The 14668-nt window shown below is 40.4% G+C and overlaps 1 protein-coding gene across 1 annotated transcript; it reads right to left on the bottom strand.

Moving 5' to 3' along the window:
- Window positions 1–319: 319 nt before the first annotated feature.
- Window positions 320–3521, bottom strand: LOC311122870 (RING finger protein 151-like; the record flags this gene model as incomplete). Its single annotated transcript, XM_084158113.1, has 5 exons — window positions 320–620; window positions 1981–2210; window positions 2502–2598; window positions 2966–3111; window positions 3483–3521. 5 exons carry the CDS (start codon window positions 3519–3521, stop codon window positions 320–322), a joined length of 813 nt encoding a protein of 270 aa, XP_084014239.1.
- Between the last annotated feature and the right edge of the window lie 11147 nt (window positions 3522–14668).

The raw sequence follows: 14668 nt of genomic DNA, 5'->3' as shown, positions 1-14668 counted from the left end.
AAGATGAAAACGATCATTGAATAAAACCTTGGCATAGAGAAGTGTTTTTGTCATGTTTTTAATCATTTGAGATTTGGATTTGCCTAGATACAATAATCAACCTAATAAAAACATTCTGAAAATAAAACAATCCATGAGAATACATCTGCAGTCTTTACAAAATACACCAAAATGAAATTAACAGTTTCATTAAAATCATTAAAATCCAAACCTCTTTAATTTTCACATTTCCGCATAAACAGACTTTTATATATAAAAAAAACATGTCATATAAAAAGTAAATTAATCATTTGTAAAAAAAAAAAAAACTATTCCCATCTCAGGAGCTGCTGCTACTGCTGCTCGTGTTACTCTCCCCTGTAGTCTCCCCTGTAGTCTCCCCCTCTCCATATCCCTCATACACCTCCCCCTCCCCTTCTCCTTCCCCCTCACCCTCTACGTATTCATCTCCCTCTCCCTCTCCTTCTTCCTCTCCCATGACCTCTAGGCTCTCACAGATGAGCGCCACCTGCCTCCTGACGTGTGTCATGGCGGCCTGCATTCTCCCAATCTTCCTCCGGAGGGCGCTAGCGATGGCTCTGTGGCTCTGCCTCTGGGCCTCCACCTGCTGCCTCAGCTGCCTGGGGTAAGCATCATTATCATCATAGGGGATTCATGCATTTATACCGAGCTTCACTTAGAGAATTTGTATATACTCCCAGTCGGTATTAGATAGAACGTTGTGGCACCGCCTTGGGGGGAAGACAACCCATGGTTACCTTGGTTACCCCATTGGCTCACAGAAAAAAGTGACCTTTCTTGTCTGCTTGTTTTAGTCAATTACAAAACTACATTTAAGAAAAGTATAACATGTCTAAAGATTACTTTTCAACATTGCCTGTTCCCGAGTGTTCGCACTACTTAGAAAAACGTAATATAGTAGGGCTTCTGTCATGCCCCTTTTCATGAGGGTGCTAGCAGCCACTTGTGAGTGAATGCTAGCTAGTTACCGACTGGAACATTAAGCTAGCCAAGAGTAACAACACAAATAAATGGACTATACAGCTACAAGTAGTGAGTGGAGTTACAAACAGACTATACAGCTACAAGTAGTGAGCGGAGTTACAAACTGACTATACTAAACAAGTTAAATGTCTTATCTGTGATGAAAGGTTTTCCATACACATAGCTACCTCTTTAAGGAATACCTGGAATAGTATAAAGTAATCCTTCTACCCCGCCTCCCCCACCCCCCCATAAAAAAAATAAAAAAAATAAGTGGTTGTCCCTCTGGCTATCATAAGTTGAATGCACCAATTTGTAAGTCGCTCTGGATAAGAGCGTCTGCTAAATGACTTAAATGTAAATGTAATGTACCCTACTTGAACATTAGGTCCCCACATTTCCCACTCTCCCACACCGTATATCCTGAAGCCACAGGGCTCTTCTCGCAGGCTCTATTTCCCTACGTTGGAGCATTACGAACCGTAGGTCGGGATTATTGACCTGGCTACATGTACATTGAACAACACAGCAGCTTTTCAGCATGTTTTGTTATTTCTGTATAACATAAAATCGACGACGAAGTTGGCTCTTACAATATGGGTCAATGGGAAATAATGTTTGTTTGCCCCAATTTGTGGGCAAAGTCGAGGGGAATTCCTTCTTATGACTTGAATATCGTTCTACTTCCTTTCCTTCTCAGTGATACTAAATTTGGATTCCAGGAAAGTAAAACTCACCTAATCTACTAATCTACTAATCTACTACTACTACTACTAATCAACAGTCCTGTGTAGCTCAGTTGGTAGAGCATGGCATTTGCAAAGCCAGGGTTGTGGGTTTGTTTCCCACGGGGGACCAGTATGAAAAAAAAAAAAAAAAGTATGCACCCACTAAGAGTGTCTGCTAAAAGAAATAAAGTGAGGAATGCTTCTAAATTCAAGATACAAATGATATATCCCTTTTCCACCCACTCCTAGTGTTTTAACACCCACCCACCTGAAGCAGTTGTGCTGGGGCTGGGTGGACTGTGTGAGCAGAGTACCACAGCCCATGGGGCAGAGCTGGCTCCAGTGCTGGCAATGCTGTGAGTGGACCTCCAGGGTTGAGCGGGGCACCAAGGAACCACAGCCCTGGTGGGGGCATGGGACCCTCTGGAACTGGCAGGAGGAACTATGGAGGAACTCCTCAGACAGAGGGAAAGTGGCCGAGCATCCCTCGTTGTTACACTACAGGGGAGAGTGAGAGGGGTAGAGCGGAGAGGAGAGAGAAGAGGGGAGAGGGGAGAGGAGAGGAAGTGAAAGAGTGTGGGAAAGTCAAAGATTGCCGTCGGTTGTTTGAATGATTTATGAAGAAATGATTTATTCTATATGAGAGGCATGATGGAAAATGAGTTCCTCTATGCTTGAAACATTCAGTTTCCTTCCCACAGTGTGGCCCTCACACATTAGTTCTGGAAAAAATGAACCCCATGACTTTGTAATAGAAACATTTAGCAACACCAGGCTGTGATGACTCACCTTAATCCTGAGGCGGCTGATAGTTTTACTCAATTTGTACATGACAAACATAAAGCTGGGACTGATAGTGTTCCTACAGCAGGGACATGTCTCCTGTCTAGAGAAGAGAGCTGAATTGAATCAACAAAATTCATTTTACACTTTAAAATGATCATTTCTACAGTAGAAGCCAGAAGAAATGAGATGGTAATCATCTTTCAGCACTGTGAAAATGTGCCCAAAATTAGAACCACATCCCACTGGGAACAGACATCAATTCAACGTCTATTCCACGTTGGTTCCATTTCATTGAAATTAAGTGTAAACGATGTTGATTCAACCAGTGTGTATCCAGTGGGATGTTGCTCCATACCTTTCATAATAATACAGCTACTGTCTGTTCTAATGATAAACCAGTGATGGTTACAATATTCATTTTATCTACAGTTTCTCCTAAACTGAGGACATGATCCTGTGTACTGTACCTCCTGAGCCACTGTAGGATGCAGGTCTTGCAGAAGACATGGTTACAGGCCACTCTGACAGGACACCTCAGGACAGATCTACAGATGGTGCAGAGCAGGTCATAGTCTGGACTGTCCACAAACAGGTCCACGTCGTAACCCCCACTCTGAAACACACATACACACATACACACATACACACATCCACACGCACACACACACACACACACACACACACACACACACACACACACACAAGAGAAGTTAGTTAGGAAATATGATAGTTGTACTTTAGGTAACTCAAAATAAAAAATAATGTAAATAGCAGGAAGTTAGTAAAATCAAAGCCACTCTGTTGTAATAAATCATAATCCATTAAACAGGAAGAATCAAATCCCCCAAAAAGGTTTACGTGGTTGAGAAATTACCAGGCCCAGGCACTCCTGTGCATGAATTCTTCAACCACATACGTTATTTAAAAAATATATCTAATAATCTGTGTTCCTTTTCTACGACCTCATTCAAGTTTTTTGGATACCTGTAGCTCTCTCGACACAAAGTTGTTCTCGAAAATCATAATCCATATTTCATCCATAAAGTCACTCATCATTATAAATGATATATTTTATACTCACCATATTTCACTGCTCTGTTGTCAATTGTCATGAGGTCACAGTTGCTACTGTTTTCACAGCTCAGCCCCTCACTCCTTTTAGTTAGGACTAGCCTACATGTCAACAACACAAACAAATATCACTGTGTGCTGAACCACAACAATACACTGCTAAAACAACCTGGAAATAAGACGTCATTTGACCAATAATCATTCAGCTCTCCAGTGGTAAAGCTCCATGTCATTCCTTTTCTCTGAAGTTCTAGGGCCCACACTATAGTACTTCCTGTTAGGCTGAAAACTCCTGATAACGTCCAGAGCTAGTGACTAACCACCTGGGTCCCTTTTCTCTCTTTTTCTCGCTCTATCTTTTTTTCCCCTCCCTCTTTTTTTCGTACCCTCCAGGTTTTACCACTTTGACAGGGGGAGTTGCCATGGAAATGAATGGCGGCTGGCTCTAGAGCTTCCAAACCAAACACATTCTCTAGCTATTGCTCTGAATGACGGCCACAGTGAGTGGGTTACTATGAATAGGCCTCTTTCAGAACTCACTGGAGGTATCTATTCAATAAAAAGTACAATTTCAGTTTGAATGGCCTTTTAAAGGTAATAACAGCCAACTTTATTCTGTAGTTTACTTTATATAACATGAATGTCAGTACTTTTGTCTGTTGTGACATTGGCTGAAGGTTTTTATGAGAGCAAAGGTTTTGTTTTTCTATCATATTTAATATCCTGCCATAGTTAACATGGTTTTCAATAATATTTCATATCCTGCCATAGTTAACATGTTTTTCAGTAATATTTCATATCCTGCCATAGTTAACATGTTTTTCTGTAATATTTAATATCCTGCCATAGTTAACATGTTTTTCAGTAATATTTCATATCCTGCTATAATTAACATGTTTTTCAGTAATATTTCATATCCTGCTATAATTAACATGTTTTTCAGTAATATTTCATATCCTGCCATAATGAACATGTTTTTCGTCCATCTCACCAGCAGCACAACGTGTGTTAAAGGAATGTGTGTTTAGAATCAGGATTGGCTAATTGTGTATGGTAAACCCCTATGTGTTTGGGGCAGCATGTTGGATAGATTTTATGATTTATGATTTTTAAACTTTTTAATCCTTGTTTTAGCCTTTTAGTTCATGTCCTGATTTTAACCGTTGTTGTATTGATCTATTAATTCAAATATATTCTAAATGTTTATGTGCACGAGGTAGCGGCCAACTTCGTCCTGCTGTAAAGGAATACCTTTCCTTCAAAGAAGCATCACTCCTTCGTCTGCTAAATGGCTCAATTGTAAAATTAGTGCAATGTACATTATGTATTTTATTTGATGTGTTTTGATTCCTGTTTGGACCCCAGGTAGATTAGCCTCTGCAGCAGCTAATTGGGGATACTACTAAATACTACTACTCAAGCCTCTCAGGAAACAACTCTCCTCAGGGTTAATATTAACTCTCTATCTTGCTTTATCTTACAGGTCCTCCATTTCCATTGAGCAATTATCTTTATCTTAACAATGCATAGATACGATTTACTGCGTGTAATGCAGATGCTTCTCTATGTGTTTCGTTTTCTAGAAACTAGTTATAAATGACAGAGACAGAGATGAGAATCTTGAAAACGTGCCAACTTGCTATGTATGCTTGGGAAGACAATGCACTGATCTGGTTGGACGAGGGGAAGTTGTTACTCAGCAATGTTGGTAGTGTGAGAAGTACTGATGCCTTTCTGATGAGCATCTACTGATACCTGGCCTGTTGAGTGAGAGGATTGAGATGATTGACATGATTGACTTGTTTTATGAGTCACATTTCTGAAGTTTCCCTCCTTTAATCTTAATTGAATGGGTGCCAACTTGTGGCGGTACATTGCACTGATCTGACTTACTGGCAAAATTTTACATGCATCCAGTAAATTGGAGACATGAGAATGTTTTTATTTATATCAGCAAAGTCGGTATTTCCAGTGAGTTAAAGGTCAATTGAATAATCTCCTAATAAAAGTCTTTATTACCTTTCTCACATTATTAACCTTCCCTTAAAAACATTCCCTCCAGTAAATTATTGATCCCTAAACAATTCCCGTCAGGAACATTCCCTTGTCTTTGCTTTGACTTTCCATGAAATATGAACTAATTTTCCCAATAACACGTGTGTGTGTAGTAAGCAAGAATGGCCCTGTGCCATGTGACTGTTCAGATGCTCTTCCCAGCGTCTACGTGTTTATCAGTGTTCTTCCCGCTTGTGTTTGGATAAAACACTATTAACGCTTTGTTACTGACTGTAAATGCCACTCCTAAAAGTACACTGTTGGTTTGTTTTAGTTTCAAGTTTCAAGTTTGAATGTCACGTGCACAAGTCCAGAAGCAATAGTGAGAGTTATAGAAGAAATCAGAGAACTTCAATTCATGTAATGAATTGGAAACTCCACATTCTTCTCTTTTATGTTTCCTTTATTGTTTTATTTACATATTTAATCTAGATGCAGTAGGCTGGTTTAATCTGGTTGTGATAAGGAATGGATTGCTACTGTGAGTCCACTATTCCTTTTCTCAGAGGGAAACTATCAGAATAACTGGATTATTTAACTAATTAATGCTCTCTTCTTTTTCTTGTTTTGAAAAGTAAAACATATATTGTCCATAAAGATTGATATTGAATATGATTTGGTTAAGTTATTTTAAAGATGTGATAAGAAGTGAATCCATTTTACTGTGACATGAGTCATGTTAACGAAGGCCTTTTCTCGACGTACGCAGAGAAAGATTCCTGCCAACAGCAACAACTTGAGAAACTAGTTTATCATCTAACAGTGTCCATGCCAAGGAGCTAAAAGAGTGACAAGAGCTTTATTTTGCAATTTTCTTTCATCGGTCTTTCTAACTGACTGCTAGAGAACAAAAGCAACCAAGTTACATAACATGATGTTATTCTCACCACAATCAGAAGCAAATCTAAAGTCTCACATTACAATGTCTAATAGTGTCAAGGCAATCCTTATGTATGCTTTTACACAATGCTTTTTCTTCACTTCATTCATTTTGCAGTTTAAGTCATATTGCCTTTGAAATGAATGGAATTTAACTCATTTAGAAAGATAAAAGAGCACAAGAAAAACTGTGTAATGAACCATTTGAATCATAATCTCAGCTCCTCAATCACTTCTAGTGTTTTCTTAGGTATTTTTCATCTCCTCTTTTCATTTTTGTGTTTGTCATCTGCCTCCACTTATGTTCTTTCATTAAATACCACAGGTGTGATGTCTTCGCAGGCAACTGGTGGTGTGTGTGTGTGTGTTGGAGGGATTTTTTAAATAAGCTGTTCAGTTTGCTTGTGAGGTAGTAGATTCTGAGCGGACAACATAAACGGAGAGAAACACATGACCACAGTAGAAAAAGACTTAGAAAGAGAGAAGACGAATACATTGAATTCAGTGTATAGGATATTGTTTATTGCACACTATGTTAGGTAGACATGCATATAAGGCATACAGACAGTAATGCTAAATAGTTACAGTAAAATTCCAGTATGGAATAACAGTGACTTCAGACACCAATAGGATAATGATATGTAGGCTACAACAAACAAACCAGTCATTGGTCAACCCCAAAGGGGTAGAACTAAAACTTACGAGACTATACACATTTAAAAAAGAACATTGAAACAAATGCCCAATTTAAACATCATAATGAAAATCATCCTACAATATTAAAACATAATTAATACAAATTATATCATACAAGCTTACTATATTTTATCCTGTGTCATCCCATAGCTTTCAGAGACAATCGTCGCCAAACCCACTGGCTCCAGGCCATCTATAAATCACTGCTAGGCAAATCCCCGCCTTATCTTAGCTCATTGGTCACCATAGCACCACCCACCCGTAGTATGCGCTCCAGCAGGTATATCTCACTGGTCATCCCCAAAGCCAACACCTCCTTTGGCCGCCATTCCTTCCAGTTCTCTGCTGCCAATGACTGGAACGAATTGCAAAAAATCTCTTATCTCCCTCACTAACTTTAAGCATCAATTGTCAGAGCACCTTACCGATCACTGCACCTGTACACAGCCCATCTGAAATTAGCCCACCCAACTACCTCATCCCCATATTGTTATTTATTTTGCTCATTTGCACCCCAGTATCTCTATTTGCACATCATCTCTTGCACATCTATCATTCCAGTGTTAATACTAATTGTAATTATTTTGCACTATAGCCTATTTATTGCCTTACCTCCATAACTTGCTACATTTGCACACACATATATTTTCTGTTCTATTTTTGACTTTATGTTTTGTTTATTCCATATGTAACTCTGTGTTGTTGTTGTTTTTATCGCACTGCTTTGCTTTATCTTGGCCAGGTCGCAGTTGTAAATGAGAACTTGTTCTGAACTGGCTTACCTGGTTAAATAAAGGTTAAATATAAAAAGAAAATAAAGAAAATGTTAAAAACATACAGACAGGAAAGGTCCATTGAAAAAATATTATACAATTTTATCTCAAACTAGAAAAGGTACATTTTGTGAACATTAATGTGCTTGTTTCAGCTGTAGTAATAGGAGTAGTAGTGGCTAGTAAAATAAGTATTATTTGCATGTGAAATGCTATTTTGTTTGGGGCCTACTCTTTGAGGGTATGCACAAATTAAGGAGTGTGGCTTTAAAAGGTTTAAGACCAGTAGCCAATCCATTTCTACCTATGAGCATTTCATGCAAATGTAAATAAGTATAATTAAATAGCAATGGTTTATAAATTATAAATAGCATCAGAAAGATGTCAGCACATTTTAAAGTTCAACATTAGCTAGGTTTCCATCAATTTCTCAAAAGATTTAAGTGAACATTCTAATATAATAACACAAAAAAATGTTTGACCTTTTGATTGATTCTATGGATCTGGCTTCTTGTTAATTAAAAGCTTTGCGTAATGACGTAATACACATAAAAAGCACATTGTCTTTTAATTTACTGAATAAAAAACAGAAGTACAATGTGTTTCCTTCCCATTTTAACTCTGATTATGGAGAAAAGGCCTGTCATTAGTTTTTTATTCGACAGGTACTTTACGCGCATAAAAATGATTGGATGGAATCATGGTTAGTGTAGCATACAGCATAGGCATTTTTATGCAAATGTAACCCTAGTCTCGCGAGCCATACTCAAAGTATTGCGCTACATGTAAAGTCGGCCGTGAGAGACTAGTTTAACCCTAACCCCAAAAACCCCACTCCCCACGGCTCCCCATAACCCTATCTCCCACTTCCCCTACCACTGCTGCCAACCTTTCTAGTGGGTCTGGATGCGGTCCTGCAGGGAGAACTCCCCCCTGGAGGCCAGGGCAGCCTTGCAGGTAATGGAGGTACACCGGGTCAGGATCTCCTGGGCTCTGGGTCGCGGGGGCACCCTGGGGGCAGCGGTGGGCATCTTACAGGACCCAGCCGCAGGCCTGGAGCTGGAGGAGAGGCTCTCATCTGGGCTGCTGCATCCACTGTTGCTCTCCCTTGGCTGGGGTGAGGACTTGGGGCTGTGTGGGGGGCTCTGGGGCTCCTCCTCACTGGTGGAAGGCCCCCCGACACTCCGGCCCAGAGACTCAATGCCTGACGAGCTGAAGTCAGAGTTGGAGGACCTGGCCCCGCTGATGGTGCTCTTGCGGATTGCCGGATCCAGGTTTGACTCCAGGTCTTCTTTCTCTCTCTGGGATGGAGGGACGGCCGTGCCGGGACGGGTCTCAGACAGGAGCTCCAGAGAGCGGGTCTTTTGGAGACGGGGGGCCCGATACGGATCACCCCTGGGCTGGGTCGTGTGCTCCTGCAGCTCTGTCTCCTCATACAAGGTGGCTGGGTAGCGGTTGCCAGATTGGCTGCTCCCACTGGATGCCAGGTTGAGAGTAGAGCTGTTCATGTGGGTTGCCAGATTGAGAGAGGAGCTGTGCAGCTTCCTCTGCAGGGTGAGGAAGCCAGCACGTGGGTTGTTGTAAGGCTGCAGGTACATGGAGGGGACATAGCCTGTCCTGCCATTATACCTGGAGGGGAAAAGAGTTACATCACTCAGGGCTCAAAGAGTTGTTGTTTTTTACAGGACATCTTCAGGTGATGACTTTCATGTCTTTGCTTGACAGAATGTCAAAGTGGTGCCGTTAGTCACCATCAATCATCATTTGTCAAAGGGAACAGGTTTTCTCCTGGCTGTTGTTTGTTAACAAATAAATGTATGAAAACCGCAGGATCGCCTTACTTATGTCATTTTATTTCAGGTATTAACTTTTGGTTGCCAGCTAATTAGGTGCTCCCTGTTCACATAGTCAAATCAAATCAAACTTTAATCACATGTTTGGAGTAACTGTTGGTTAAGGGCTGTAAGTAAGCATTTCACTGTGATGTCTGCACCTGTTGTATTCGGCGCATGTGACCAATAAAATTTGATTTGATTTGATTTGATTTGACAACGCATTCAACAATTCCTCCCACATTCCTGCTGCCTGGTTTTAGCCAAGACAATGAGAGGTTGTACATTGGTTGTATTGTCTTGTATCGCAGACCTGACCAAAAAAAATCAGTTTTGATTGCTTTGTCTGTATAGCATTCTGAGAGGCAGACATTCAGACAGATAGTTACATGTTGACATACCTGATGAGCCACCATCCGTCGTTTGATTTCCTCAGCACCTCTACCACAGAGCCAATAGGAACAGGCACCTCGTCATGATTCTTAGTGGAGTAACTCTTCACAGCGCAGAAGAGAGTTCCTGAGGGACAAACCAGGAAGTGGATTAAAACAACAACAGAGATTCCTTTCTACAATACCATCAGCAGTAGTTCTTCTGGGAATGTATACAGAACCTTCAGAAGTATTCACACCCCTTGACTTTTCCCACATGTTGTTGTGTTACAGCCTGCATTTAAAATGGATTCAACTGAGATGTTGTGTCACTGATCTACACACAATACCCCATAATGTCAAAGTGGAATTTGAAATGTTTACAAATTAATTACAAATGAAAAGCTGAAATGTCTTGAATCAATAATTATTCAACCCCTTTGTTATGGCAATCCTAAATAATTTCAGGAGTAAAAATTTGCTTAACAAGTCACATAATAAGTTGCATGGACTCACTGAATGACTACCTCATCTCTGTACTCCACACATACAATTATCTGTAAGATCCCTCAGTCGAACAGTGAATTTCAAACACAGATTCAACAACAAAGACCAGGGAGGTTTTCCAATGCCTCGGAAACAAGGGCACCTATTGGTAGAAATAAAAAAAAAGCAGACATTGAATATCCCTTTGAGCATGCTGAAGTTATTAATTACACTTTGGATGGTGTATCAATATACCCAGTCACTACAAAGATACAGGCGTCATTCCTAACTCAGGTGCCGGAGGGATTTCACCATGAGGCCAACCGTGACTTTAAAACAGTTACAGAGTTTATTGGTCGTGATAGGAAAAAACTGAGGATGGATCAACAACATTGTAGTTACTCCACAATACTAACCTAATTGAGTGAAAAGAAGGAAGCCTGTACACAATAAAAATATTCCAAAACATGCATCCTGTTGGCAACAAGGCACTAAAGTAATGCTGCAAAAAATGTAGCAAAGAAATTAACTTTTTGTTCTGAATACAAAGTGTTATGTTTGGGGAAAATCCAATACAACACATTACTGAGTACCACTCTCCATATTTTCAAGGCAGCTGCATTATACTATGGGTATGCTTTTAATCTTTAAGGACTGGGGAGTTTTTCAGAATAAAAGTGGAAAGCTCATAGAGACTTACCCAGAAAGACTCACAGCTGTAATCACCACCAAAGATGCTTCTACAAAGTATTGTCTCAGGGGTGTGAATACTTATGTAAATTAGATATTTCTGTATTTCATTTTCAATAAATGTGCAAACATTTCTAAAAATATGTTTTCACTTTGTCAGTATGGGGTATTGTGTGTAACTGGGTGAGACAAAATATATATTTAATACATTTTGAATTCAGGCTGTAACTCAACAAAATGTGAACTAAGTCAAGGGGTGTGACTATTTTCTGAAGGCACTGTAGATAGTGGATCTTGACAAATCTCAAAACCATGACAGAAAACCTTGTAATGCAATCTTGTAATCTGTAATACAATCTCAGTCTAATATTCTCTACTTTGTTGGAATGAGCGTGATTTATCTAGCTGAGGACTGCCCCCTGGTGTTTGGATGGCTGTGGAACATTCTAACTTCAAAACAGGATATTTGGAATGGTTTATCCATGCTCTAACTGCAATCCATTGTAGGTGCAATCCACAGTAGGCCTAGTATATTAATCAAACTCACAACATTTACTGTGATTAAGTTTGGACTGTGGACAGGATATGCATAAATGTACAGTAAAACGTATCTCACCCCCCAAGGGAATTCCATCCAATTCATCTCCATCCTCCTCTGTCTCACACATCTCCAGGTAGGGAGCAGGGAACCAGGCCAACTGTTTATCCTCGTTCTCCACCAGCCACCAGCCTGAATGAACACACACAGACCGAGACAGAAGAAGTGTAAGAGGAGGAGGAATTTATCTATTATCATATTAATTTCTCTTAATTAGACTAGTCTTGACTTCCATGCTTCTCCACACAAAGCTTGAAAGTGGAGCCTATCCCAGGTTAACAGTGGAGGGAGAAATTAAATGTGGGCTAAACTACGTTTAAATACAGGTAAATAAAAGTCAACTATATTAAAGAGGACTCTAACCTGCCTGGTCTTTGATGAGCACGTCCAGCCTCTCATCCAAGGCCACTTTAAAGGGCCTGTTCTTAGTGTCTTTGGTGTCGTAGGGCCCCACACAGCGGTAAGACTGGCTCACAAAGGGGTGTGTCCCATTGCCCATGCTCAGACGCTGCCTGCTCATGTTCCCCTCCTTCAATGGCAGGATCATGATGCTGTGAAAGAGGAGACAAACGCTGACAGTAACATACCTGCTGGACATTTTCTTGAAGTTTTTATGAGAAGGCCCGAGTGCTCTTAAAACAATGCTGCCATTTAGTAAGTAGATGCTCTCATCCATTAAGTGGATCCATGATTTAATAATAAGTGTAGTGAAATAAGAAGGCTGAAATTACTTTTTTTAAAGAGGCTGAAACAAGGAATATTTGTATGTGTTTACCTGTTCTTGGTGAAGTCTGCCTGCAGGTCGTGGTCTTTGGGCATGAAGAATTGAGTGACCTCTGAACTGAAGGTCACAGACGTGTCACACCTGAGCAGGTCGCTGCAGTAGTTCTCCAGTAAATTAATCTGACGCATCGACCAACTAGAATACTTCTCCTGGAACTTTCTCCTCATCTCTGTGGCTGAGAGAAGACAACAATTAGTAAGGTCTGCACTCAGTATTCGCAGTGAAAGAAAGGAAAATGTATTCCGTTTTTTTTTTTATAGATGGGGTTTCACTTTTTCATTGAGGTAGGAAGAAGAACAACATGAATGTGATGAGGAGGTGAGATAGGAGAGTGATGAAGGAGAGTTTAAATAGTTTGGGGGTAGATTGTGAGGTAAAGATGAGACTGTGAGGTTGTTGACTTACATCTGAATTTGGGAATCACTCTGTCTCTCTTGCGGAAAGGATTCCCAAGGGAAAACCTCTTCTTCAATTGTCTCTGTTGAAAAAGAGGAGGGATATAACATCTTTTGATAAAGATGTATCAATCACTTAATTGTCTTTTTTGGGTCATTTAGCAGACACTCTTATCCAGAGCGATTTACAGGATTAGGGTTAAGTGCATTTCTCAAAGGCACATTGACAGATTTTTCACCCTGTCGGCTCAGAGATTCAAACCAGTAACCTCACGGTTACTGACCCAACACTCTTAACCGCTAGGCTACCTGCTGCCCCGTTATTGATGTGCAGGTTCAATTTAAAACTTACATGAAACTCCTTAAACTCCAGGAATGATCTGTAGACAATTACTTCACTCTCATCAGACCACAGTATGGAGGTCAGAAACATCTGTAGAATATTTGAAATTACATTATTTTAAAATATTATGTAAAAATTCAACAGACACAAATATAAGGGAAAATGTTTAAATGGATCAATTTGTATACACAAAAATGGAATAACACACACACACACACACACACACACACACAACATTTATTCATTTCTATAGTGGTTTACCTTGATTTGAGATGCCTCTCTAAACATTATTCCAATAATCTGGGCACTGGTGGCATAGTGCATCTGGTCTCCCATGTCTGAGTTTATTCACCTAATATTGAGTTGATAATCTACTCTGTCTCTCAAGTATCTTGCTTTGGTCTCTATCTGCTCGGCTAGGTGCGTACAATGTATACTTTAGGAGAAGAGGCGGAGTCGGTGGGCACCGCAGCCGCCTGTGCAATATGGGTTGCGCCGAATATTTCGAACACTTAGCAAATTATGCGAATACTTTTTCGTCACCGTGGCGCTTTTTACCTGGCTGTCGGCTGTGGGCTAACGGGAATACATGTCTTGTTGCTTTCGATTGATTGTTTTTAAATCGGTCAATTCATCCATCCACACACACACACACACACAGTTGTTATTGTCCAATGCGAATTTGTTTTAAATGACTCAACTGGCTCATCAGAGGTTAATAATCTACTAGTACCAGACTTCTCCATGAGTAGGCCTAATGTATTTAATGGACACCATCTACGGTTGTTTTCGGAGCCCATTTGCACCTTTCTAACTGGGCCAAACCGTTCTGTTTCCCCTGGCTGCCACAGACCTCTGGTCCTGGCTCGGTTTCTCTGACTCCTAATGAAAAATCCCCCTGCTACACACGCACTCACTCCACACCTGTCTCCGATTCTAATTTCCCCCGTCCTGACCAGATGTTAGGGAGACAGTCTCAGGTGTGTCCCTTCAAAGTGAGGGTGGTGATATGGGGGTTGAATCTGATGGGTGCAGGGGTTTCGAGCGCGTCTGAAGGTCTGTCACATGTGCCTCGTTGGGTTGGACACAGGGCACACTGTATTTCTGATCAATTTGATGTTATTTTAATGGACATAAAAATTGATTTTCTTTCGAAAACAATGACATTTCTAAGTGACCCCAAACTTTTGAACGGTA

This window comes from Coregonus lavaretus (genome assembly GCF_964263955.1).
Source record: "Coregonus lavaretus genome assembly, chromosome: 1".
NCBI lineage: Eukaryota > Metazoa > Chordata > Actinopteri > Salmoniformes > Salmonidae > Coregonus > Coregonus lavaretus.
The sequence above is the reverse complement of the archived record's forward strand: the minus strand, read 5'-3'. Positions and strand labels throughout refer to the sequence as shown.